General features: G+C 43.1%; 3 protein-coding genes across 3 annotated transcripts; all 3 read right to left on the bottom strand.

Annotated features, from left to right (window-relative positions):
* Positions 1-1,337: 1,337 nt before the first annotated feature.
* LOC308361366 (trace amine-associated receptor 13c-like) lies at positions 1,338-2,345 on the bottom strand (the record flags this gene model as incomplete). Its single annotated transcript, XM_080833703.1, has 1 exon — positions 1,338-2,345. The coding sequence occupies one exon, from the start codon at positions 2,343-2,345 to the stop codon at positions 1,338-1,340; it is 1,008 nt and encodes a 335-aa protein (XP_080689829.1).
* A 14,736-nt stretch (positions 2,346-17,081) lies between these two features.
* LOC308381232 (trace amine-associated receptor 13c-like) lies at positions 17,082-18,068 on the bottom strand (the record flags this gene model as incomplete). Its single annotated transcript, XM_080858761.1, has 1 exon — positions 17,082-18,068. The coding sequence occupies one exon, from the start codon at positions 18,066-18,068 to the stop codon at positions 17,082-17,084; it is 987 nt and encodes a 328-aa protein (XP_080714887.1).
* A 4,487-nt stretch (positions 18,069-22,555) lies between these two features.
* Positions 22,556-23,563, bottom strand: LOC308360011 (trace amine-associated receptor 13c-like; the record flags this gene model as incomplete). Its single annotated transcript, XM_080831741.1, has 1 exon — positions 22,556-23,563. One exon carries the CDS (start codon positions 23,561-23,563, stop codon positions 22,556-22,558), a length of 1,008 nt encoding a protein of 335 aa, XP_080687867.1.
* Positions 23,564-25,707: the final 2,144 nt, after the last annotated feature.

Genomic DNA, 25,707 nt, shown 5'->3' with positions numbered 1-25,707 from the left:
TGCCTCCAGATGCCATTTATTGGTGTCATTCACCCATCCTGCAACTGCATATTGATATGCATCTGTACTCTTGAAAGCCTTCAGGCTATCTCCGGTGTATGGGGATGGATTGTGTACAAGCGGTTGGGTCATCTCCACGCAGTCACGCATGCGCATAACACTCCTTATGAGTGGCTTCCCTGTCACCACTAGCCCCATGTTACATCGGCCTAGTTTGACCCGCCTTGTTTGAGCTCACCGATCGGCGTAGGCCACCTCTCTCGAACGGCTCAGACTAAGCTGGAAAAAATGAAACGGTTTAACTTAGGCGTGAGCTACATGAGGCAATTATAAGCGAGTTACGAGCTTTTACCGGCTTAAACGCGATTTGGGTTAAATTGACACATGTATCCGGGGCTACTGATGCAGATTGCTCACATAAGGCTGATTTAAATGCTTTCTAAACAGACAATTTGCAATTAATTTGTTTTTGTTGATATAGTGGCCATATTAAGTATGCAGCAAATACATGATCATGAAACTAAAAAGTATCTATGTGCTTAGTCTTGAGGATGGGGGTAGTTAGGTGCTAAGATACAGGAGACAGATATGGAAGCAGAGAGGCCACATGCTGTGCACAGCACATCCTAATTTGGTGAGATAACTTCAGCACTGTGGTGACCATTTAAATCAGATCTATTCTCCTGCTTACTTTAGCATGTACACAAATTGAATAATACATAATATGTGTCACATGAGAGAAATTGGTTGTTTGGATGAGACTTGCAAATAGGAGAAATATCCTGGGCTGTATTGGTGTGCCATGGTCACCAGAGAGACAACCGTTTAATTTTAATCACAATTTCTTCCGTAAAAATTGTCCTGCATTTCAAAGTGCCATTTGCAGAGCATACTGTAATTTGATAGCCGTGTTTTGTATTTGTAAACCATATTGCACTTGTTGAAGAGCTGTGTTGTGCTTGCAAAGCATGTTTTCAAATGCTGTGGCATTTAAAAATAAATAAATAAATAAAAGCATTCTGCTTATTTGTGAGGTAGGATATTCAGTTCATAGTCATGTTCCTATAGACTTAATTCAAACAATTGGGCATCTCTAACAAACAGTTGCAGATAAGATATTTAAAGCTTTTCTGTAATAATTTACATAGAATATATTCTGCTTGTGTGAGTTTACATGGACATGTCAAAGAGACACATTATCCAGACATTATGATGCATGCTAGTCAGACTGAAACCTTAGAGTAGCAGAAAGGTTTACTTAAAGCTAAATAACAGGAATGAAAGAAATATTGTATGGAAACAAGATAAATCTGAAAGTTTATAACACAAAACAAAACTCAAGAGTGATCTGAGAGCACATTTATCAATGAGGAATCAGGCCTGCATATTCTCAGTGTGAGAATTAATTTCATGCTTTTCTGAAACCAAGGATAGAACAAGGCATAAATGATTGGGTTCATAGTGGAGTTGAGATAAAATAGTGTCAACATGGTATCCACTACACGTTCGTTTGACTGGGCTAATACATCAAAAAGCAACATACAAATATAATAGGGTATTAAACATATCAGAAAGACTGATACAAGAATTCCAATAACTTTAGCAGCTTTCCTCTCTAATCTCATTGACCCTCCATTGTTCTGGACATCCAAATGCTTTCTGTCCTTGAATGCTGCTCTGATTAGGACTGCATGCCTTCTTGCAATGAAGAAGACTTTTAGGTACAGAATGATGATAGTGGCACATGGTAAAATAAAAACAACCACAAGATCAATGGTAGACCAAACTTCATCAATAGAGGAAAAACATTTATCTGGACATTTGTTCTTGAAGTTCCCAGTAAAGTAAAGAAGAGCACAGTTGTAAAACAGTGACACAATCCAGACATGTGTTGTGACAATGAATGCTAGTAAGAGTGACACCTTCTTGGAGTAGAGGAAAGGGTCACTTAAGGCAAAGTATCGGTCTACAGCGATGAAAGTAATATTATATATAGAGACAAAGGTTAACTGGAAATTCATTATTTTGTACAAGGAACAGAAGGTTGACCCAAACAGTAAACATGATTCAATCAAAATCATTGAATGTACTGGCATGACAAATAAACCTACAAGACAGTCAGAAATAGCTAGTGAGATAATAAGAATATTTGTTGGAGTATGAAGTTGCTTGAAATGATACACAGCGATTATTACCAGAAGGTTCCCACACACAGTGAATATCACCACAGCTGCAGCCATCACATAGAGTGTCACATAAGCAGCTGTAGAAGAGTATATCTTTAAGCAAGTAGAATTGATGGGCTGCAGGCAATCACCTGAGATGTTGACGTTATGAAGAATCATTGAACCCAGAGCTTCACTGTTATGTAAAATAATATTAGTAGCATATGATAGCAATGAGGCTTTATCCTGTTTTACCTACAGAATAGAGTTGAAGAGACATCCTGGATGTGTTCAGAACATGTATTGGACTGGCACGAGTATTTGTAGAGACCCGATCTAGCTCTTTGGTTCACGTGACGTGACGGTGTCCTTTGATTGGTGTGTGTGTGAGTGATCTCAGTCATTTTCAGCCATACAGAAGTGGGCCAAAAAAAAAAATCAATAATGGCATAGAAGAGTTTTTTTTACATTATTCTGATGTTGATGATTAATAATTATTATATATTATGAATTAATCAGCAAATCACAGGACAAATCACTGGTGTCCCAGCCATGTTAGAATTTACCTTTCGTTAATGTTTTCTATTTTAATTTGTTCTTGGTCAATTAATTGTTAATGACGTCCAACACACTGTGGAATAAAAGCAGATACAGGTTTTTGCTATTGCAATTGTGAGATTGTAACAGTGGGTGTAATGACTTATGGATCTAATTTCGACCTTTTTCAGTACAAAACTCAGCTGACTCAAATGACCAAATTATGTATGGATGTTTAATTAACATCGAATTACTTCATAATTGTTTGAGCTAATTTATTGTGATGAATGATTAGCACTCTATTCAAGCCATGGTGTGCTTTAAACACAGGCTTATGTTAATTTCACTGTGAACAATAGAGACTAGCTTGCTTTCTAACGTGAATTATGCCTACTTCGGTTTCGATTATATTTATTTTCTTAACTCACTTTGCTGTAGGTCGTTGGTGCCTGGCATGTAGACTTTATCGCATGATATCTCAGCTTGAACTTCCCAGTCACTTGTGTATTCGGCAGATGGATGACGTTTACAGACAGGCCGCATGAGATGGGCGGGTTTTAGGGGAATACTGCAGGGCTATCGGCCCAATAGGAGAAACGCAAATGGTCTCAGGCCATAAGCCCCAGTTGGCCTGAAGATAGCCCTAGCTGGCCAGATAGTAGTATCACTACACCTGATGTTACAAAGACATGTTGTCTGGGATCAGGTCCTTGTGGCTACACAGCTTATGTAAAGATGGGGAGCAATCCATGAGCTTGCTTCTGCATACTCTTCTTATTGCTCTGCTTAGATTTTCGTTTTTTAGTGTCTTCAGAATATTTGTCACAGGTAGGTGGCCATTGGGGCCGTCACTTCGTCTAAATTACTAGGAGGAGCAAACTGTATTCCACCAAAGAGATGTCAGGACTTAGGTTTAAAAAGATTCATCGTTTTATAAAATAAGAGTCTTTGTTGGCAAGAGGCTCCAGCAGGGGTAGAGGGGGAGTTTTAGGGACTAAGGGGCTGGTGACGAGGTGGCAGGGGAATGGGGCAGTGAGGGGTTAGTCCGTGTCATGGCAGTTATTCCCAGTGCCTCCCACAGGGGGACTTGGACTCTGGGCAGCTAGTCGGAAGTGGGCAGTAGTTGCTCTTTTTTTCCAGCAGGGGGACTGGGGCAGCAGGCAGCTAGTCCGAGGTGGGTGGCAGTTGCTTGTCTCCTCCAGCAGGGGGTCCTGAGCTGTGGGAGGCTAGTTGAATGGTTAACATCTCGGTTATGGATATAACCTCGGTTCCCTGTGCTAGGGACCAGATTTGATTGACGGGAAATGACCTGTTCATTGACCAATCGAAGTACTTTCTATTCACGCCGGAAGGCCGAATTGCGGCAAATCACCACCCTGAGCCCGCCCCCTCAGGTGCCTATATATTGAAGGTGACTATGCCGCTCGATCTCTGAAGACTCCGAGCCTTTGAGCCTACCAGAGAAAAAACATGCACTGTGCACGCAACCTTATCATATCTGGTCCCTAGCTCAGGGAACCTAGGTTATATCCATAACCGAGATGTTCCCTATCGCTGTGGGAAAGCGATGTGATTGACGGGACCGTGTCTAATCCCGCGTGCAACAGTGTCAGCCAATATACATATACACACGCCAGTCCAGTCGCCTTGTCCTCGTAGAGGTTCATGTGGCGGCGGCAGTGTGTCTTATAAGGGGATGAATTCAATATAAGAGAAACGGGATCACCGATCTCATGCTTATGAATACTTAGACCCATCTGCGCCGTCCGCCTTTTATCCATAAAGGGAGACAGTCATGCAGTTAATAAAACATTGCATGTTGCATATGATCACAGATCACTCGCCTGCAACACACTCTGAAGGAAATTAATAAAGGTGTGGCGAGAGCTCCAGCTTGCAGCTTTGCAAATGTCATCCACTGACACACCCTTAACAGGGCCCAGGATGACGAAGCCCCACGAGTAGAATGCGCACGAAGCTTCTCTGGGGGTTCCAATGACAAACTTGCTTAGGACAAAGTGATAGCCTCCACCAGCTACCGGGAGAGGCTCGACTTTGCCAGGGGTTTGCCTTTGGCGCTTGCACCAAAGCATACGAATAACTAACCGATTGCCTGAATAAACCAGTGCGCTCTACATAAATGAGTAGAGCGCGCAATGGGCAGATATTGTGCAAGCGCTCCTCCTCCGCTGATGCGAAAGGAGGGGGTGAGAATACAGCCAACTCAATGACCTGGTTACGAAATGGAGTTATCACTACCTTGGGTGTATATGCTGCGTTAGGCCGCAATACTACCCTGTACCCAGCAATCGAAAACTGAATGCACGATGGGCTGACAGACAGTGTTTGCGTGTCACCAACGCGCTTCGCTGACACTAGTGCCAGGAGCAGCGCAGCTTTCAAAGAAGCAAACTTTAAGTCCATCGTTTCTAGGGGCTCGAACAGAGGACCCGTGAGTGCCCGTAACACCACTAGCAAATCCCAAGAAGGCAATAGGTGCCTGACAGGCACTCTAAGACGCCTTATTCCAGCCATAAAGCGCGAAGCCAATGGATGATTACCTGGAGATTTGCCGTCAACGCCAATATGGCAGGCGGAAATAGCTGCTAAATACACTTTGATTGTAGAAGCCACTTTTCCTTCATCAAATAATTGTTGCAAGAATTCCAAGATGATGCCCAAAGCGCAATCAATAGGGCTGTACTGACGTGCAGCGCACCGTCGCTCGAACATGCGCCACTTGAGCGTATACAGAGATCGGGTAAACGTCGCCCGAGCGCTCTGTATAGTATTCACCACTGAATCCGACAGGCCTGACGCTAAGAGCCTGTTCCTCTCAGGAGCCAGGCCCTGAGCTGCCACAGCTCTGGCCTGGGGTGCCAAACCATCCCGTGAGCCTGTGAGAGGAGATCCCTGCGCAGAGGGAGCTCCCACAGAGGCTGCACTGACAATCTGATTAGATCCACCAACCATGGCTGACTGGGCCAATGGGGCGCCACTAATATCAGCTCCAAACCCTCCCCTCCACTCTGCGGAATACTTGATGTAGCAGAGGAATCGGAGGGAATGCGTAAAGACGCATGTTGGGCCATTGCTGGCTCAGTATGTCTACGCCGAACGGAGGGTTGCCGCCTCCCAGCGAAAACCACAGAGGGCAGCAGGCGTTTTCCCTGTTCGCGAACAGATCCACCTGTGCCCTGTAAAACCGCCAAATCTGGTCGATCACCTGACGGTGAAGGCACCAGTCTGCTGCTTGAGGGTTGCCCCTCGACAGAAGGTCGGCTCCGTAATTGAGATGACCTGGTATATACACTGCTCTGAGAGAGCGAATGCGCTTCGCTGCCAACAGGAGCAGTCGGCTCGCCCAATGATAAAGCACAGGGGTGCGCACCCCTCCTTGGCGATTTATGTAGGCCATGGCGGACATGTTGTCTGTTCTGACGAGAACATGACGCCCACTTAGAATGTGAATGAAATGCCGAAGCGCTAGAAAAATCGCTCGCAGTTCCAACACATTTATATGTGACGCGGCTTGTGTTGATGACCAACGCCCGTTCACAGAATATCCTTCGCATATTGCACCCCAGCCTTCCATTGAGGCGTCTGTGGTGACAATAACACGGCGCGTCACTGTGCCCAGTGGAGCCGCTGCCGAGAGGAAATGCAGGGCTTGCCATATGGCCAAGGCCTGCCAGCATCCGTGATCCACCGTGATCAAGCAAAACTTGTCCCTGGTGGAGCTGAGCTGAAAGACAGATATCATGCCTGAAATGGCCGCGCATGCAGCCTCCCTAGTAGGAGTGCAATTGCTGCGGCCGCCATCAGCCCCAATAGCTTTTGATAGCGAAAAGATGCGACTTTTGCTTCAGTCTGAACTGCTGCACACATGTTTTGGATGAATCCGAGGCCACTAGATGGCCTCTTGCACCGCCTCTGCCTCTGAGCGAGCGCATAACCCAATCCCCCTGCTTGCCTCAGCAATGGGGCGATGGTTGCCTCTTCACACTCGTGTGTGGCATCGTTACGCTGCTTCCCCGGCTGCAATCTCAGATATCTCTGATATCTGGAATGAATCGGTACGTGGGAAGCGCCCTTTAAATCTACTGATTAAACCAGCCGCCTGGTTGTATGAACTGAACTAGACAGCATGGAGTTCACATGTTGAACTCCCACGGCATCAGTGCACTGTTCAATATACGTAGATTTGATACAGGCAGATAATTCCCGTCCTTTTGGGGACGAGAAATAATCTGCTGCAGTGGCCTTGGTTTGCCTCCTCTGACGGCACTGACTTATGGCCCTCTTTGTGTTATCTCCTGTTGTAGGAGATGAACCGCCCCTGAAGCACCACTGACCAGACCACCCACCCTCTCGGAGGAAGGTGGGGGCACATCATCACAAATGAGGCCGGGCAACTGCAGTGTGTAACCACCGTTATAGTTTACTTGTACACCCCTGGCAAAGCAGTGTATGCGTGCCAGTTCTACGCACAGCCTCTTGGCTGGCCTTGAGCTGAAATGTTGTCGGGAGAAAAAACCCGCTCATAGCCAATATGCCCTTATAGATCTGTGCCCGCTCCCGAGGGGGGGGCAAAGATCTGGGCCCACACTACATCTTGTTTATGTAAGGGCACCATGGGTGTACTGAGGAAACTTACCCAAGCATAACTTATGTTCGTGACATGTGAGGTTTATGCTTATGAGACTTTGCCCGCTCCCGAGGGGGGCAAAAGACCTGGGCACACACTACATTTTGTTTATGTAAGGGCACCATGGGTGTACTGAGGGGAAAATTACCCAAGCATAACTTTTGTTTGTGACATGTGAGGTTTATGCTTATGAGACTGTGCCCGCTCCCGAGGGGGGCAAAAGACCTGGGCACACACTACATTTTGTTTATGTAAGGGCACCATGGGTGTACTGAGGGGAAAATTACCCAAGCATAACTTTTGTTTGTGACATGTGAGGTTTATGCTTATGAGACTGTGCCCGCTCCCGAGGGGGGCAAAAGACCTGGGCACACACTACATCTTGTCTATGTAAGGGCACCATGGGTGTATTGAGGGGAAACTTACCCAAGCATAACTTATGTTTGTGACATGTGAGGTTTATGCTTATGAGACTGTGCCCGCTCCCGAGGGGGGCAAAAGACCTGGGCACACACTACATCTTGTGAATGTAAGGGAACCATGGGTGTATTGAGGGGAAACTTACCCAAGCATAACTTTAATTGTGACATGTGAGGTTTATGCTTATGAGACTTTGCCTGACATGAAGGTTTCATGTGCATGGCGGTCAGTCCTTTTTGGTGGTGGAGACCACTTCCCTCTCCTTCAATGAAAAGCACCCAGGGCGAGACCTGTGCAGCCCTCAAACGTGGCAGGGACCCGGTGGGACAGGGCTGCCGTGGTGGATGTGTTGAAGGGGAATGAAAAAAATGGATGACTTTATTGCTTCTTCCACGGGGGAAATGTGTGACATGCAGTGTTGTGCTTTATGGCAGCGTAGCCCATTACAGCGCCGCCGCTCACTCTCGATGTTGACCAGCAGCTCTCCTGTGTTACAGGAGGGAGGGGGAAGGAGGGATGGCGTAGAGGATGGATGGCTGTTACCTACAGCATGCCTCTCTAGTTGAGCAGGCATCAGCTGTCTTGCATCCTCGCTTGTGCCGACGACGAGCACTGTCCAGAGTGCATCAGCTGTCTCGTCGCCCGCTGTTGATGATGGCGAGCACTGTTCAGAGTGCATCCGTTGTCTCGTCTCCCCGCTGTTGAGTAGCAGCGCTTGGCACCAGCAGCAGCACTTGGCACCATCACCGGGCTCCAGTAGCGCCAGGCCCCAGCAGCAGCGCCAGGCTCCAGCCGCAGCTCGCTTCCCCGCTGATGTCGACGGCAAGCCCTGCTCAGAGGGCATCAGCTGTCTAACATCCCTGCGGTCCAAGCATGCAGAGTATCCAGTCCGCCAAGGCACTTGAATGAGAGAAAAAACATCAATACAGAACTAGTTCGAAGCTCGCCAATGGTGGCAGCCGTTGACTGTAGCTAGCTAGCTAGCGGTGTAGTCAAGGGCTAGAGCTAACAAGCTAACAAGCTAGGGAGCTAGCACGAACATTCTGAAGACCAAGTATTAACTCGTAAACCCACGCTAGCGGCAGGAGTACAGTACGAGTTCATTAACTTCCCCACGGGAACAAGCTAGTTGCAGGGAAGCCAGTAGACTAGCCTGCTATCAAGCTAACAGCCAAGCTAGGGAGCTAACTCAAACTCACGAGTTTATTTACATCCCCAACGGGAACAAGCTAGCTGCAGGGAAGCTAGTAGACTAGCCTGCTATCAAGCTAACAGCTAACAAACTTGGAACTCACCAGTCTGAAACGAGAGAAGGTTAGCACAGACATCGCAGGCCGGGACGTAGCCACTGCCTGGACATCATCTGAAGCGAACACAAATTAGCAAGAACTATAACAACGTGGTATGTTGTAAGCAGTAGTGAGCCGGCCAGTTGAGGACAAGCGTGGTCACCAGCTAGACAGCAACTTGCTTAAGCGTAAAATATCCTTGTAGCACTCAGAGCTAGTAAGGAATAATCCAACTCACCAACTCGAAAGAGTAATAATCACACAAAGACAAAAAGGATACGCAAAGCGTGTAGAGTTCTTAGTCGATAGTCCGTAACCTCAAAGGCGAGGGGTCGAAAGAGATCGAGCGGCATAGTCACCTTCAATACATAGGCACCTGAGGGGGCGGGCTCAGGGTGGTGATTTGCCACAATTCGGCCTTCCGGAGTGAATAGAAAGTACTTTGATTGGTCGATGAACAGGTAATTTCCCGTCAATCACATCGCTGTCCCACAGCGATAGGGAACCTGAGGTTATTAGGCATGCTCGGTGCTCACAGATTGCACAGGGCACTACTGTAGCCTTCCCAGGCTACGTGCAGCCGGTGACCTGGACTGTTTTATAAGAGTCAACACTTTAGAACAGTGAAGGCACTTTGTGTAAACACTCCAAACCAAACAAAGCACTCAATGTTGGCACTGCACACGATTACACTTTACACAATGGCACTTTGATACAATGTCACTTCACAACAATGTCACTACAAAACAATGCCACTATAAAACAATGTCACTTCAACACAGTGGACCCACCTGACCAAGCAAAAAATAGGCCGGGCCGTATTCTCCATGATTTGCTGCGAGTGGATAGCCAAGGACCCAGGGAGCACCAGGCAGCGTTCAGAGCTAGGTGCAGCTCAGGTTAGTCGTAAGCAGACAACTAGCCTGCAATCGTAGGCTACAAAGTAAGCAGGGAGGTAGGCTACTTAGATTTACGGTGTTAGGGACGTTCTTCATTCCTATAGCCTTCAGTTGACTATTCTCAGGATGACGGATTCGGTTAGATAGTTTGTAAAGTCCAGCTCTGGCAGAATGCCGGTTCCTCGTAAGCTCCGTTTAGCAACTTGCCTGTCTTGGCGTTTGTTGGGACTGGACGCCGTCCTTCTCTTCGAATCCCCTCACTTTGAATCCTTGCTTCTACCATACTGATGGTAACCTGGTGTATAAAAGCACTCCCACTCATACGATTAACCAATGGCCAGTTTAGTTATTTCCTGTTGTTTCCCATGAAGCTAGTTTGCCTGATTTATTAATTTTTGTTTACCTCTAGGTTCGGTGTGCTGCGTTAGACCGTTCCAATGGGAACCTAATTCCCTGGCGTGTTGTTCCTCCCCCACTGAATGTAGTCACCCTGTGACATCCTCCCCCACTATTGGGTTCTAGTCCCTAGAACCTGGATTATGAGGCCCAATTGCCATTGGGAGCCTCTGGGCTGTGGTAGGGGGTCCCTTTCGTCCGCAGTCGGTCCAGGTCTGAAAGGCACAGCTGCCCATCCCATCAACTTGGTACCGGTTAATCGGAACAGAGATGAAGCAGGTTGTGATGTAATTCCATGTCGGGGCCCAGGCTTCCTTCAGGGCGCACCTTGTAGACGGGACCCGCTCACCAGAAAGTAGGAGGGCGGCTTGGGCTGTCCGGTCATACAGACGCTTGTTCTTGGCGGCTGCAGCACCTTAATGCTCAATGGCTGGTCGGTAGGCATAGTGAAGCTGTTGATGGTTATTACTCACCCACTCTGTAGTACTCTGGGCTCCATCTCTCGGCACCTAGGAGAAGATCAACGGGTAGGCACACATGCATACCAAACATCAGGTAAGACGGGGCATAGCCTGTGGTACTATGTACACTATTGTTATAGGCCTTCATTAGGGAGGGGAGATGTTCCACCCACCTGTTCTGTTGATTGGTCTCCAGGGTCCCCAAAAGGCTCAGCAGGGTCTGGTTGAACCTCTCACATCCTCCGTTAGCCTGAGGGTGGTATGGCGTGGTGTGGGTTTTCCAACACCCGTATAGTTGACAAAGCTCTCGGATGACCTTGGACTCAAAGTTCAGGCCCTGGTCAGAGTGGAGGATCTCTGGGCACCCAAAAGGCTGGAACACTGGAACCCAAAGAACCCTGGCGGTGCTGATGGTGGTTTGGACGGTGGTGGGGATGGCCTTAGCATACTTAAACAAATCCGTCACCACCAAGATGTTCTGGTAGCGATCAGTTGGCCGACTCATGTAATGAAGTCCATAATCACGATGTGGAGGGGGACCTTGGACAGTATTGGGACTAAGGGGGCTTTGGCCTCTCGTTTTGCTTTGAAAATCAGACAGCGTAGACAGCCTTGGACGAACGCCTCCACGGACTCCTCCATCTTTGGCCAGTAAAAGTTCCTCATCAACAGTGACAGAGTCCTCTCCTGGCCCTGATGACCCATCTGTGTGTGGTTTAACTCCAATTCTCAGTAGCTCCCTTACAGTTGGCGTTTGGGCCTTCCTCTCTGCCTCTGCGGGTTAGGACCCATGGTTCAGGTAGGTCCAAGTTGTCATCCTTCCCCTGCAGTTCCTCCCATCAGTGTGGGTCCCAGCCCCAGCTTGTGGCTTTATCCAGGTGCCTCTACCACTCCTAGAGGATGAGGTTGGAGCAGTCCCACCTGTAACAGGGAGTCTAGAAAGCACATCGGCATTAGTGTGCTCCTTACCAGGTAGATAGTGGATTTGGTAGTCGTTGTTTGCCAGTTGTGCCACCCACCGCTGTTCTACGGACCCCAGTTTGGCTGTCTGCAAGTGTCCAAGGGAGTAACAGTATTATCAGTAACAACCTTTCCCTTGGCGCCCCACAAGTAGTCTTCAAACTTCTCGCTCAAGACCCACTTCATGGCTAGGAGTTTTATTTTAAAAGAGCAATAGCGGGAGTCATTCCTCTCAACTGGAAGGAGGCCCCTGCTTGCATATGCAATTAACCTCTCTACACCCTGTTGCCGCTGGGCTAGCACTGCACCCAACCCTGCACTCTAGGCTCCAGTCCAGGTAAACCAGGGTGGAGTCGACCAACTGCCCGCCCTGACACAGCTGCATCAGCCTTTGGAACGTTGTTGGAAAGTTGCAGAGGCCGAAGGGCATCCGGTCCCACTCGAACCCGCCGAAAGGGGTGGTGAAGGTAGTTTTCTCTCGGCCGCTCTCCTCTACCTAGACCTGCCAATATCCACTGGCCAGGTCCAAGGTGGAGTACAAGAGAGCCTGCGTCAAGCTGGTGAGAGTCTTCTGTCCGCAGTAGGGGCAAAGCATCTTACTTGGTTACACTGTTCAGCTTCCGATAGTCGACACAGAACCCACAGGCCACAGTCTTCTTCTGTACCAGTACTAATGGCGCTGTCTAGGCACTGCTACTCTCGCAGACGATGCCTCTGTCCAACATCCCTCAGAGCAAAGTGCAGACTTCCTGATAAAGGGTAGGTTGTTACGTCCAGTTCTGTCTATTAGGTTAAGTGGGCTTTTTATTTATAGTTTGCGTTCATGTTCTGTGTTGTGATTGTCTACTCATCTCTCCTCTCGTTTCAGACTCCTCACTCCCTGCCTTGTGTATGCCCCGCCTTGTTGATTGTCTGCTCCTCCACGATTGTTTCTCATCACCTAGTGTATTTAGTCTGTGTGTTTTCCTGTGTCTCGTTGCCAGTTCGTCTTTGTTTCCCCCGTGTCTCAAGAGTTCCAGCGTTTTTCCATGATAAGTTCTAAACTAGTTATTCTGACCCCGGACTGTTTAATCGACTCCGCCTTTGCTCTCTCCCTGTCTGTACCTCTGCCTACTCTACTTTTGCCTACCTGTTTACCGCCTCTGGATTGGATTACCCTCGACTTCTGCCACTGCCTGACGTTTTTTGGAATTGTGTATCTGCTATTGGACTGCCTTGCCTGTGCACCGAAACCAGACTGGATCTTCCTCGACTTCTGCCGCTGCCCGACATATGTGCCCGTATACATGTGTCAATTTAACCCACCCAATTTAACCCAAATCACGGAATCGTCTTTGCGAGTAGGTGTGAACATTTTTAAGGGAAACAGCTCTTGTCGGTACGTGTATACATGGACCGAAATTTAAGCCTCTTACCTTGCCTTGGGCATGCGCAAAGACGACGGAGGTGTGCTCACACCTTGTTTGTTTACTAACAACATCAACGTGGATCCGCATCATGCACAGGCAGTGTAGTGGCTAAAAGTTCCCTCCTTTCTATCAGTAGATAGTTCTTAACATTTTCTTTGAATAACCACTCTCAGACGGAAAGAAAACGAGTCGTATGTGTTTCAACAACAATAGAAAAATTGTGTTTTCTCCGTCTTTTACTGAATTCTGACCAGTGCAGCAAATGTGACAGTTGATTCATTAATGCACAAGCTTCCAAGCAATGCAATGCATGAGCACTCAAACGTATTTTCAAGCTGAGCGTCAGTCACAACATAGACATAGTCGGTCAAAACCCACAGAAAGTTAAAAATCCCCGGCATATGTTGTGCTGATGGATGCGACACCAGTCCCGAAAATAACCCAAATAAACAATTGAGTTGTATACCAAAAGATTCAGATCGGCAGAATTAATGGTTAGCTATAAATGGTTGGTTGCCATTTATAAGAGACAACTAGCAGCTAACAGCTAACTTCCGATTGTGCAGTCAACACTCTGTATTTTCCTGCACCACTATCCATGGAGATGTTGATTTTGTGTTCAGAGACTGGGAATGACTGACATGTTAAGTGAAATGCAGCACATTGATACAATCATGAACAATTGCTGTGCCTTATCAGAGCTAGGTTGATAACCACTGTTTGAGTAACTTACATGTCCTGTGATGACATACATGTGTTTTGCCTCCAGATGACATTTATTGCCACAATTGCTGTTCCTTATCAGAGCTAAACTCTCCTGACTAAGCTAGAGTGCTAATAGTTAGCGAACTGCTAGCGAATTTTACTAAAGGCTTTAGCTACACCTAGCTAACCCACATTGGCACTCTTAACCACCACTAAAATAAATCGGTTGATAATCGCTGTTTGAGTTACTTAGATGTCCATACATGTGTTTTGCCTCCAGATGCCATTTATTGGTGTCATTCACCCATCCTGCAACTGCATATTGATATGCATCTGTACTCTTGAAAGCCTTCAGGCTATCTCCGGTGTATGGGGATGGATTGTGTACAAGCGGTTGGGTCATCCCACGCAGTCATGCATGCGCATAACACACCCTATGAGTGGATTCCCTGTCACCACTAGCCCCATGTTACATCGGCCTAGTTTGACCCGCCTTGTTTGAGCTCACCGATCGGCATAGGCCACCTCTCTCGAACGGCTCAGACTAAGCCGGAAAAAATGAAAAGGTTTAATTTAGGCGTGAGCTACATAAGGCAATTATAAGCGAGTTACAAGCTTTTACCGGCTTAAACGCGATTTGGGTTGTATTGACACATGTATCCGGGGCTACTGATGCAGATTGCTCACATAAGGCTGATTTAACCCATTTAAGCCGGGAAAGCATTACCGCTGTTCTACCATTAAAGCCGGGAGCGCTGTTGCGTCATTCTACCTTTAAGGCCGGGAAAGCGTTTGTGTCGTTTTCTCTGTATAAGGGGGGTTTTTGCCCAAAGTGTCGGCCTCTGGGCCAATGAAATGCATCAGAATAGACATGTGATAGTGCCTCAAATGTTTTGCCATTAGTAGTTTAAAAAAAAAATCGTTGGCTTTCTCGCTTTGCTAAGTAACGTCTCCTCCGCGACAGCCAGGATTATAGCTCAAAGTAAATTAGGCAAGGAGTGAGTTGTGAGTACTGGTAGTTACAGAATATGGTTATCTGTAGTTGTTAACGATTGTTACTTGCTTAAATGTAGGTTTACTCGAGGTAAATGAAAGGGAATATGGTATCATAGAGGGCTATATTAACACTAAGCTAGCTTGCTATGTTGTTAAAACTTTCTCCAGTGAGCGAGTGTGAACGAGCGAATTATATCGACAACTCTCTATTCTTTGCATTACTATATATTCTAGTATTTTAAAACAATAATCAGTCCCTATAGAATGTTGTTTATAATCAGTTAATGCTACTGAATCCTCGTTTGACTTTATTATAGTGAATGCTTTGGTTGCCTTCCATTTCAGCCCAGCATACAGTATTTATCAGTTGATAAATAAGATGTACTTGACATTTGTTTTGTTTTTTATTTGAATTATTCCTGTTTTTTCCCTTTTAATGGAATATTTGACACTAAACTAGTTCATCTGTATCTCAGTGATAGTATCCAAATGAGCATAAAAATATCACTGGTATGTAAAAACTACATGGACAACAAAATAGTTATAATTGTTGATCAAAATCTTATTCCCTTCTGCTCATAATACAACAAGTAAACAACTCAGAGGTTGTCACTGTCAGGTCCATTCTCCATCCATAGTGTCCAAATGAGCATTAAATATCCCTGGTATGTAAAAACTACACGGGCAACAAAATAGATGTTAATCGTATTCCCTTCTGCTCATAATAAAACAAGTCAACAACTCAAAAGTTAAAACTTTCCCTATAAGAATTATATATTTATAATGATATAGTTATATACTTTATTTCACTTTGTTATATACTTTGTCATATAGCTTATTACATTTTTTTCTACTGTTTTGTGCTGATCCTGCACCTTTACATATTTTGTTTACTTTTGAGAAGGTGTATGTAAATATTGTAAATATTTGTAAATACAAATTCAAATTCTCATGAAAGCCACAGGTGTAAGCTCTCAAATACTTTTTGAATTGTGTTCCTATCTGTTACAGGGGCTGAGAAATCAGTAATGTAGTAGGCGTTGACACAATTGCTGAATTTCTAGAAAAACTTCAGGTTTTGGGGGCTTTTCTGAAATCGCCTATAGGTTTTACAGGCATTTTTTCCAGGCGCTTTAGGCCTAAATGGGTTAAATGCTTTCTAAACAGTCATTTTGCAATTAATTTGTTTTTGTTGATATAGTGGCCATATAAAGTATGCAGCAAATACATGATCATGAAACTAAAAAGTATCTATGTGCTTAGTCTTGGGGGTAGTTAGGTGCTAAGATACAGGAGACAGATATGGAAGCAGAGAGGCCACACACTGTGCACAGCCCAATCAAATTTTCTGAGGTCAAACTGTGGTAACCATTTTAATCAGTTCTAGTCTTCTGCTTACTTTGGCATGTGCACAATTTTAATGATACATAATATGTGTCACATGAGAGAAATGTTTTGTTTGGATGAGACCTGCATATAGGAGAAATATCCTGGCCTGTTGTGGTGTGCCACGGTCACCAGCGGGACAACTTTTTAATTTTATTACAATTTCTGCCGAACAAAAGATCACAATACTCATCAATATAGTTTATAGTTTATTTTCCATTACCCTAACTGCCAGGTCTCATGAAGAATGTTAGATGGTTGACTTGACATGGAATTGCCCTAATCTCTTTGTTTGTAAATTAATACTGTACATTGGTAAAAATTGTCCTGCATTTCAAAGTGCCATTTGTAGAGCATACTGTAATTTGATAGCCGTGTTTTGTATTTGTAAAGCATATTGCACTTGTTAAAGAGCTGTGTTGTGCTTGCAAAGCATGTTTTCAAATGCTGTGGCATTTGTAAAAAAAAAAAAAAAAAAATCAGAACTACTGTATATCACATATCATTCAAATCACATACATCTATACATATGAATATATATTAAAAAAATTGGGCATCTCTAACAAACAGTTGCAGATAAGATATTTAACACTTTTCTGTTATAATTTACAAAGAATATATTCTGCTTGTGTGGGTTTACATGGACATGTCAAAGAGACACATTATCCAGACATTATGATGCATGCTAGGCAGACTGAAACCTAAGAGTAGCAGAAAGGTTTACTTAAAGCTAAATAACAGGAATGAAAAAAATATTGTATGGAAACAAGATAAATCTGCAAGTGTATAACACAAAACTCAAGAAAGATCTTAGAACACATTTATCAATGAGGAATCAGGCCTGCATATTCTCAGTGTGAGAACTAATTTCATGCTTTTCTGAAACCAAGGATAGAACAAGGCATAAATGATTGGGTTCATAGTGGAGTTGAGATAAAATAGCGTCAACATGGTATTCGCTACACGGTAATATGACTGATCAAACAGCCACATACAAATATAATAGGGAATTAAACATATCAGAAAGACTGATACAAGAATTCCAATAACTTTGGCGGCTTTTCTCTCCAATCTCATTGACCCTCCATTGTTCTGGACATCCAAATGCTTTCTGTCCTTGAATGCTGCTCTGATTAGGACTGCATGCCTTCTTGCAATGAAGAAGACTTTTAGGTACAGAACGATGATAGTGGCACATGGTAAAATAAAAACCACCACAAGATCAATGGTAGACCACACTTCATCAACAGAGGGAACACATTTATCTGGACATTTGTTCCTGAAGTTCCCGTTAAAGTAAAGAAGTGCACAGTTGTAAAACAGTGACACAATCCAGACATGTGTTGTGATAATGAATGCTAGTAAGAGTGAAATCTTCTTGGAGTAGAGGAAAGGGTCACTTAAGGCAAAGTATCGGTCTACAGCGATGAAAGTAATATTATATACAGAGACAAAGGTTAACTGGAAACTGATCATATTGTACAAGGAACAGAAGGTTGACCCAAACAGTAAACATGATTCAATCAAAATCATTGAATGTACTGGCATTACAAATAAACCTACAAGACAGTCAGAAATAGCCAGTGAGATAATAAGAATATTTGTTGGAGTATGAAGTTGCCTGAAATGATACACAGCGATTATTACCAGAAGGTTCCCACACACAGTGAATATAACCACAGCTGCAGCAATCACATAGAGTGACACAAAAGCAGCTGTAGAAGAGTATATATTTAAGCAAGGAGAGTTGATGGGCTGCAGGCAATCACCTGAGATGTTGACGTTATGAAGAATCATTGAACCCAGAGCTTCACTGTTATGTAAAATAATATTAGTAGCATATGATAGCAATGGGGCTTTATCCTGTTTTACCTACAGAATAGAGTTGAAGAGGCATCCTGGATGTGTTCAGAGCATGTATTGGACTGGCACGAGTATTTGTAGAGACTTGATGTAGCTCTTTGGTTCACGTGACGTGTCGGTGTCCTTTGATTGGTGTGTGTGTGTGAGTGATCTCAGTCATTTTCAGCCATACAGAAGTGGGCAAAAAAAATCAATATGGCATTGAAGAGTTATTTTTACATTATTCTGATGTTGATGATTTATAATTATTATATATTATGAATTAATCAGCAAATCACAGGACAAATCACTGGTGTCCCAGCCATGTTAGGATTTACCTTTTGTTAATGTTTTCTATTTCAATTTGTTCTTGGTCAATGAATTGTTAATGACGTCCAACACACAGTGCCATAAAAGGAGATACAGGTTTATGCTATTGAAATTGTGAGATTCTAACAGTGGGTGTAATGACATGGATCTAATTTCGACCTTTTTCAGTACAAAACTCAGCTGACTCAAATGATCACTGATGATGTTTAATTAACATCAAATAACTTCATAATTGTTTGAGCTAATTTATTGTGATGAATGATTAGCACTCTATTCAAGCCATGGTGTGCTTTAAACACAGGCTTATGTTAATTTCACTTATGTGAACATTAGATACTAGCTTGCTTTCTAACGTGAATTATGCCTACTTCGGTTTCCATTATATTTATTTTCTTAACTCACTTTGCCATAGGTCGTTGGTGCCTGGCATGTAGACTTTATTGCATGATATCTCAACTTGAACGTCCCAATCACTTGTGTGATGGGCAGATGGATGACGTTTACAGACAGGCTGCATGTTATGGGCGGGTTTTAGGGGAATAGTGCAGGGCAATCGGCCCAATAGGAGAAATGCAAATGGTCTCAGGCCATAAGCCCCAGCTGGCTTGAAGATAGCCCTAGCTGGCCAGATAATGGAATCACTAGATCTGATGTTACAAAGACATGTTGTCTGGGATCAGGTCCTGGTGGCTTTAAAGCTTATGTAAAAACGGGGAGCAATCTATGAGCTTGCTTCTGCTTACTCTGCTTAGTGCACTGCTTAGATTTGAAGTATTTTAGTGTCTTCAGAATATACTCTCCAAGTCATGTGCTCGTGTTTATGTTTTTGATCGGCCATCAACCTCTGATTATGTTTACAGCTGGGCCCACTAGGCCTGTGCTGACTGTGCTTTGCCAAGCTCTTACAAGGCACTCTGTGCATGGTGCACTGAACCACAGTGCTCCCAGAATGCCATGTTAAGACATAGGTTGTGGCATCAGTGCAATGGGCTTTGACATTCTACATCACAGGACCCTTAAAACCAAACTACATACAAAATATGTAAAATTCATTAAAGCTATTATGTAAAATGGGTGTGTGCGCGTGTGGAGCATACATCTCGATCATTACAAATAAAAAAATAAAACGTTTTTATATGATCGTCAGTTTGTTACTGACATCTCTGTGGTCTTCATCCTCAGATAAATCAGTTTAATGTTGAAAATGGCATCATCCGTGTATATACTGTAAACATGTCAAGCACACCCATTTGTGTTTATAAGTGAGGGAGAAGACAAATCGCCTTTTGCCTCTCCTAAATGATCATTATTAAGGGTTTCTGAATAAACAGTAACTGTTTCCATGGGACATGTGTTCCCATCTCCACGCCGGGCCCGTTTTTCACAGATACATTACATCTGACTGACTGATAAGAAAAATAAAGCACATGAATGAGTCGCATTTAAATGGTATCCATAGCCCTAAGCATTATCATTCACCTCAGCAAAGTTGAAAATGCTGTACACAGCTCAAGGCCTTTCTGTTACCATTTGTCTACTTTCTCATTTGTGCATATATCTGTCTCTATCCATAAGGTCAAGCACATAGACCCTTTTTATGCCATATTATTTTCATACTTGACATACAAAGCTCTGGGTGGACCAGTTTACTGGTAGGGGTCAGGTCTCGTGGCTACTTAGTTAATGGGGACAATTCCATGAGCCTGCTTCTGCCTACTCTGCTCACTAACCTTTAATCAGAATCAGAATCAGAATCAGATTTTATTTGCCAAGTAAGTTAGAACAAACAAGGAATTTGACCTGGTGAACTGGCTCTCAATGTGCTTACACATATATTTAAGGCTTTGTTTGTGTTTCACTGTGCCCCCAGCACTAGTCACTGGCCACACGTCTTTAGAATATACATCTACATTTCACGAGACCATACGTTTCTGTTATGTTTTTGATCTGCTACATACCTCTGTTTATGTTTGCAGCTTAGACCAAATAGGTCTGAATTGGCTTTACTGAGTCAGCAACCAGCATAACAACTTATGGCATTACGTTGAACTCAAGTTATCATGGTAGAATATGTTTGGGCCGGTGCATCAGAGCCTCAGGTGTTGTACAAAATACAGCGCAAATGTAACATTATGCTTGCACATCTATTGCAGCATGACATGGACATTAACAGTAGACCATTGCCAATATACTGTTTAGAGATAAAACAAGATGACATTTAAGAGAAAACTGTTACAAGTGAAATGACCCATGTCAAGTTTTTTTAGATGACAACCAAAAAGGCTTCCATGCAAACTTAAAGTTACTGTGGTCTTATAATCTGTCCTCTGGGAAGGCCATTAACACCTACATTCCTTGATCTATTATATACCTGCTGTAATTTTTGATGAAAAGGTCATGAACCTGCTCAAGTGTGAAAAAGGTGACTGGCCCTGTGTGTATGTGCCTACCGGGTGTGTGTTTGTGTGAGTGTGTGTGTGTGTGTGTGATTGTGTGTGTGTGTGTGTGTGTGTGTGTGTGTGTGTGTGTGTGTGTGTGTGTATGTGTGTGTGTGTGTGTGTGTGTGTGTGTGAGTGTGTGTGTGTGTTTGTGTGTGTGTGTGTGTGTGTGTGTGTGTGTGTGTGTGTGTGTGTGTGTGTGTGTGTGTGTGTGTGTGTGTGACCAGACATATATATAGATCAGCACAAATCAGATTTAATGATTGCGTCATGTTTTGATGTCGTTCTCTTTTTGGTTTTCTGATAACATCTCAGTGGTCCTCATTATGACATTGGTCTGTGTAAATCTTTTCACACCTATAATTGCCTTTGACTGAAAATTGTATCACCTGTTGATACACCCAGATGAGCACATTTGTTTGTGTGTATTAATGAATGAGATGACAAATATCCTTTGGCTTCTCCTACAGGATCATTATTAAAGGTGTCAGAAAAACACTGGTCCCAGTGGACATGGGCTCTCTGGTCTCTCTCTTGCCTAATGTTTAGTGTGAGCAGTGAGGGAGGGCCAGAGAGGTTATCTAAGGCCTATGAAAAAAATGACCAACATAATACAGATGCTTCTCTACCCCCGGGCCAATTTCTTAATATCTATTGATGTTTAATTTCATTTTTTAATTTTTAATTCTGACCGACAGACAAGAAATCCACTTAAGGCAAACAGTCACTGATGCAGATTGCTCACACAAGGCTGATTTAAATGCTTTCTAAACAGACAATTTGTAATTCATTTGTTTTTGGTGATATAGTGCCATATTAAGTATGCAGCAAATACATGATCATGAAACTAAATAGTATCTATGTGCTTAGTCTTGGGGGTAGTTAGGTGCTAAGATACAGAAGACAGATATGAAAGCAGAGAGGCCACACGCTGTGCACAGCCCAATCCTATTAGGTGAGGTTACTTCAGCACAGATCTAGTCTCCTGCTTACTTTGGCATGTACCCAATTTTAATGATACATAATATGTGTCACATGAGAGAAATTGGTTGTTTGGATGAGATTTGCATATAGGAGAAATATCCTGGCCTGTATTTGTGTGCCACGGTCACCAGAGAGACAACTGTTTTATCACAATTTCTGCCGTAAAAGTTGTCCTGCATTTCAAAGTGCCATTTGCAGAGCATACTGTAATTTGATAGCCGTGTTTTGTATTTGTAAAGCATATTGCACTTGTTGAGGAGCTGTGTTGTGCTTGCAAAGCATGTTTTAAAAAAAAAGCATTCTGTTTATTTGTGAGGTAGGTATTCAGTTCTTATTCAATTTCCAAACTACTGTATATCACATACAGTATCATTCAAACTCACATACATATATACATATGAATATAAAAAAAACTGTGTAGACTTAATTAAAACAATTGGGCATCTCTAACAAACAGTTGCAGATAAGATATTTAAGACTTTTCTGTAATAATTTACAAAGAATATATTCTGCTTGTGTGGGTTAACATGGACATGTCAAAGAGACACATTATCCAGACATTATGATGCATGCTAGACAGACTGAAACCTTAGAGTAGCGGAAAGGTTTACTTAAAGCTTAATAACAGGAATGAAAGAAATATTGTATGGAAACAAGATAAATCTGCAAGTTTATAACACAAAACAAAACTCAAGAGTGATCTGAGAGCACATTTATCAATGAGGAATCAGGCCTGCATATTCTCAGTGTGAGAATTAATTTCATGCTTTTCTGAAACCAAGGATAGAACAAGGCGTAAATGATTGGGTTCATAGTGGAGTTGAGATAAAATAGTGTCAACATGGTAGTCACTACACGGTCGTAAGACTGGGCTAATACATCAAAAAGCAACATACAAATATAATAGGGTATTAAACATATCAGAAAGACTGATACAAGAATTCCAATGACTTTGGCGGCTTTTCTCTCCAATCTCATTGACCCTCCATTGTTCTGGACATCCAAATGCTTTCTGTCCTTGAATGCTGCTCTGATTAGGACTGCATGCCTTCTTGCAATGAAGAAGACTTTTAGGTACAGAACGATGATAGTGGCACATGGTAAAATAAAAACCACCACAAGATCTATGGTAGACCACACTTCATCAATAAGGGAAAAACATTTATCTGGACATTTGTTCCTGAAGTTCCCGTTAAAATAAAGAAGTGCACAGTTGTAAAACAGTGACACAATCCAGACATGTGTTGACAAAATAAATGCTAGTAAGAGTGACACCTTCTTGGAGTAGAGGAAAGGTTCACTTAAGGCAAAGTATCGGTCTATAGCGATGAAAGTAATATTAAATATAGAGACAAAGGTTAACTGGAAATTGATCATATTGAACAAGGAACAGAAGGTTGACCCAAACAGTAAACATGATTCAATCAAAATCATTGAATGTACTGGCATGACAAATAAACCTACAAGACAGTCAGAAAAAGCCAGTGAGATAATAAGAATATTTGTCGGAGTATGAAGTTGCCTGAAATGATACACAGCGATTATTACCAGAAGGTTCCCACACACAGTGAATATCACCACAGCTACAGCAATCACATAGAGTGACATATAAGCAGCTGTAGAAGAGTATATCTTTAAGCAAGTAGAGTTGATGGGCTGCAGGCAATCACCTGAGATGTTGACGTTATGAAGAATCATTGAACCCATAGCTTCACTGTTATGTAAAATAATATTAGTAGCATATGATAGCAATGGGGCTTTATCCTGTTTAACCCACAGAATAAAGTTGAAGAGACATCCTGGATGTGTTCAGAACATGTATTGGATTGGCACAAGTATTTGTAGAGACCCGATCTAGCTCTTTGGTTCACGTGACGTGTCGGTGTCCTTTGATTGGTGTGTGTGTGAGTGATCTCAGTCATTTTCAGCCATACAGAAGTGAGCAAAAAAAAAATCAATATGGCATTGAAGAGGTTTTTTTTACATTATTCTGATGTTGATGATTTATAATTATAATATATTATGAATTAATCAGCAAATCACAGGACAAATCACTGGTGTCCCAGCCATGTTAGGATTTACCTTTCGTTAATGTTTCCTATTTCAATTTGTTCTTGGTCAATGAATTGTTAATGACGTCCAACACACAGTGCCATAAAAGCAGATACAGGTTTATGCTATTGAAATTGTGAGATTGTTACAGTGGGTGTAATGACTTATGGATCTAATTTCGACCTTTTTCAGTACAAAATTCAGCTGACTTAAAATGACCAAAATTGTTTAAGCTAATTTATTGTGATGAATGATTAGCACTCTATTCAAGCCATGATGTGCTTTAAACACAGGCTCATGTTAATTTCACTTATGTGAACAATAGAGACTAGCTTGCTTCCTAACGTGAATTATGCCTACTTCGGTGTCCATTATATTTATTTTCTTAACTCACTTTGCCGTAGGTCGTTGGTGCCTGGCATGTAGACTTTATCGCATGATATCTCAGCTTGAACGTCCCAATCACTTGTGTAATGGGCAGATGGATGACGTTTACAGACAGGCCGCATGTTATGGGCGGGTTTTAGGGGAATACTGCAGGGCTATCGGCCAATAGGAAAAACTCAAATGGTCTCAGGCCATAAGCCCCAGTTGGCCTGAAGAAAGCCCTAGTTGGCCAGATAGTGGCATCACTAGACCTGATGTTACAAAGCCTTGTTGTCTGGGATCAGGTCCTGGTGGCTACAAAGCTCATGTAAAAACGGGGAGCAATCCATGAGCTTGCTTCTGCTTACTCTGCTTAGTGCACTGCTTAGATTTGAAGTATTTTAGTGTCTTCAGAATATACTCTCCAAGTCATGTGCTCGTGTTTATGTTTTTGATCGGCCATCAACCTCTGATTATGTTTACAGCTGGGCCCACTAGGCCTGAGGTGTCTGTGCTTTGCCAAGCTCTTACAAGGCACTCTGTGCATGGTGCACTGAACCACAGTGCTCCCAGAATGCCATGTTAAGACATAGGTTGTGGCATCAGTACAATGGGCTTTGACATTCAACATCACAGGACCCTTAAAACCAAACTACATACAAAATATGTAAAATTCATTAAAGCTATTATGTAAAATGGGTGTGTGCGCGTGGGGGAGCATACATCTCGATTATTACAAATAAGAAAATTGAAAGTTTTTATATGATCGTCAGTTTGTTACTGACATCTCGGTGGTCTTCATCATCAGATAAATCAGTTTAATGCTGAAAATGGCATCATCCGTGTATATACTGTAAACATGTCAAGCACACCCATTTGTGTTTATAAGTGAGGGAGAAGACAAATCGCCTTTTGCCTCTCCTAAATGATCATTATTAAAGGTGTCTGAATAAACAGTAACTGTTTCCATGGGACATGTTGTTGTATATTAGGGTGGAAGCCAGTAACGGAGCAGACGTAGTGTAGAACAATCCTTTACTCATCTTCTTCATCAATCCAACTCACATACATTACCTCAGGTATCATTAATATCAATCATAGCGCCCCTAGAGGAATGTAAGATATACCACATATTCCCTCTTTCTTAAAGAACCTTTGCTGGTGGCCCATTGTACAACTAGCTTACCTATTAAGAACTTCATTAGGCAGAACCATCACAACTTCAGTATTGACCATATACTGCATGCTTTTTCTTCACCTTAAGAGACTGTACTCCAACATATAAGATTTAACATGTTCAGTATTTAAACCTTGAGCATAATAAAGAATAACGTATGCAGAATATTAACAATCACAAATGATACAACAGATCAATATCATTCAGTGCACACAGCTGTAGAACACAATGTAACACATTTTTTTAA

The sequence above is a fragment of the Sprattus sprattus genome (genome assembly GCF_963457725.1).
Source record: "Sprattus sprattus genome assembly, chromosome: 2".
NCBI classification, from domain to species: Eukaryota; Metazoa; Chordata; class Actinopteri; order Clupeiformes; family Clupeidae; genus Sprattus; species Sprattus sprattus.
This window is presented reverse-complemented; position numbering and strand designations above follow the sequence as displayed.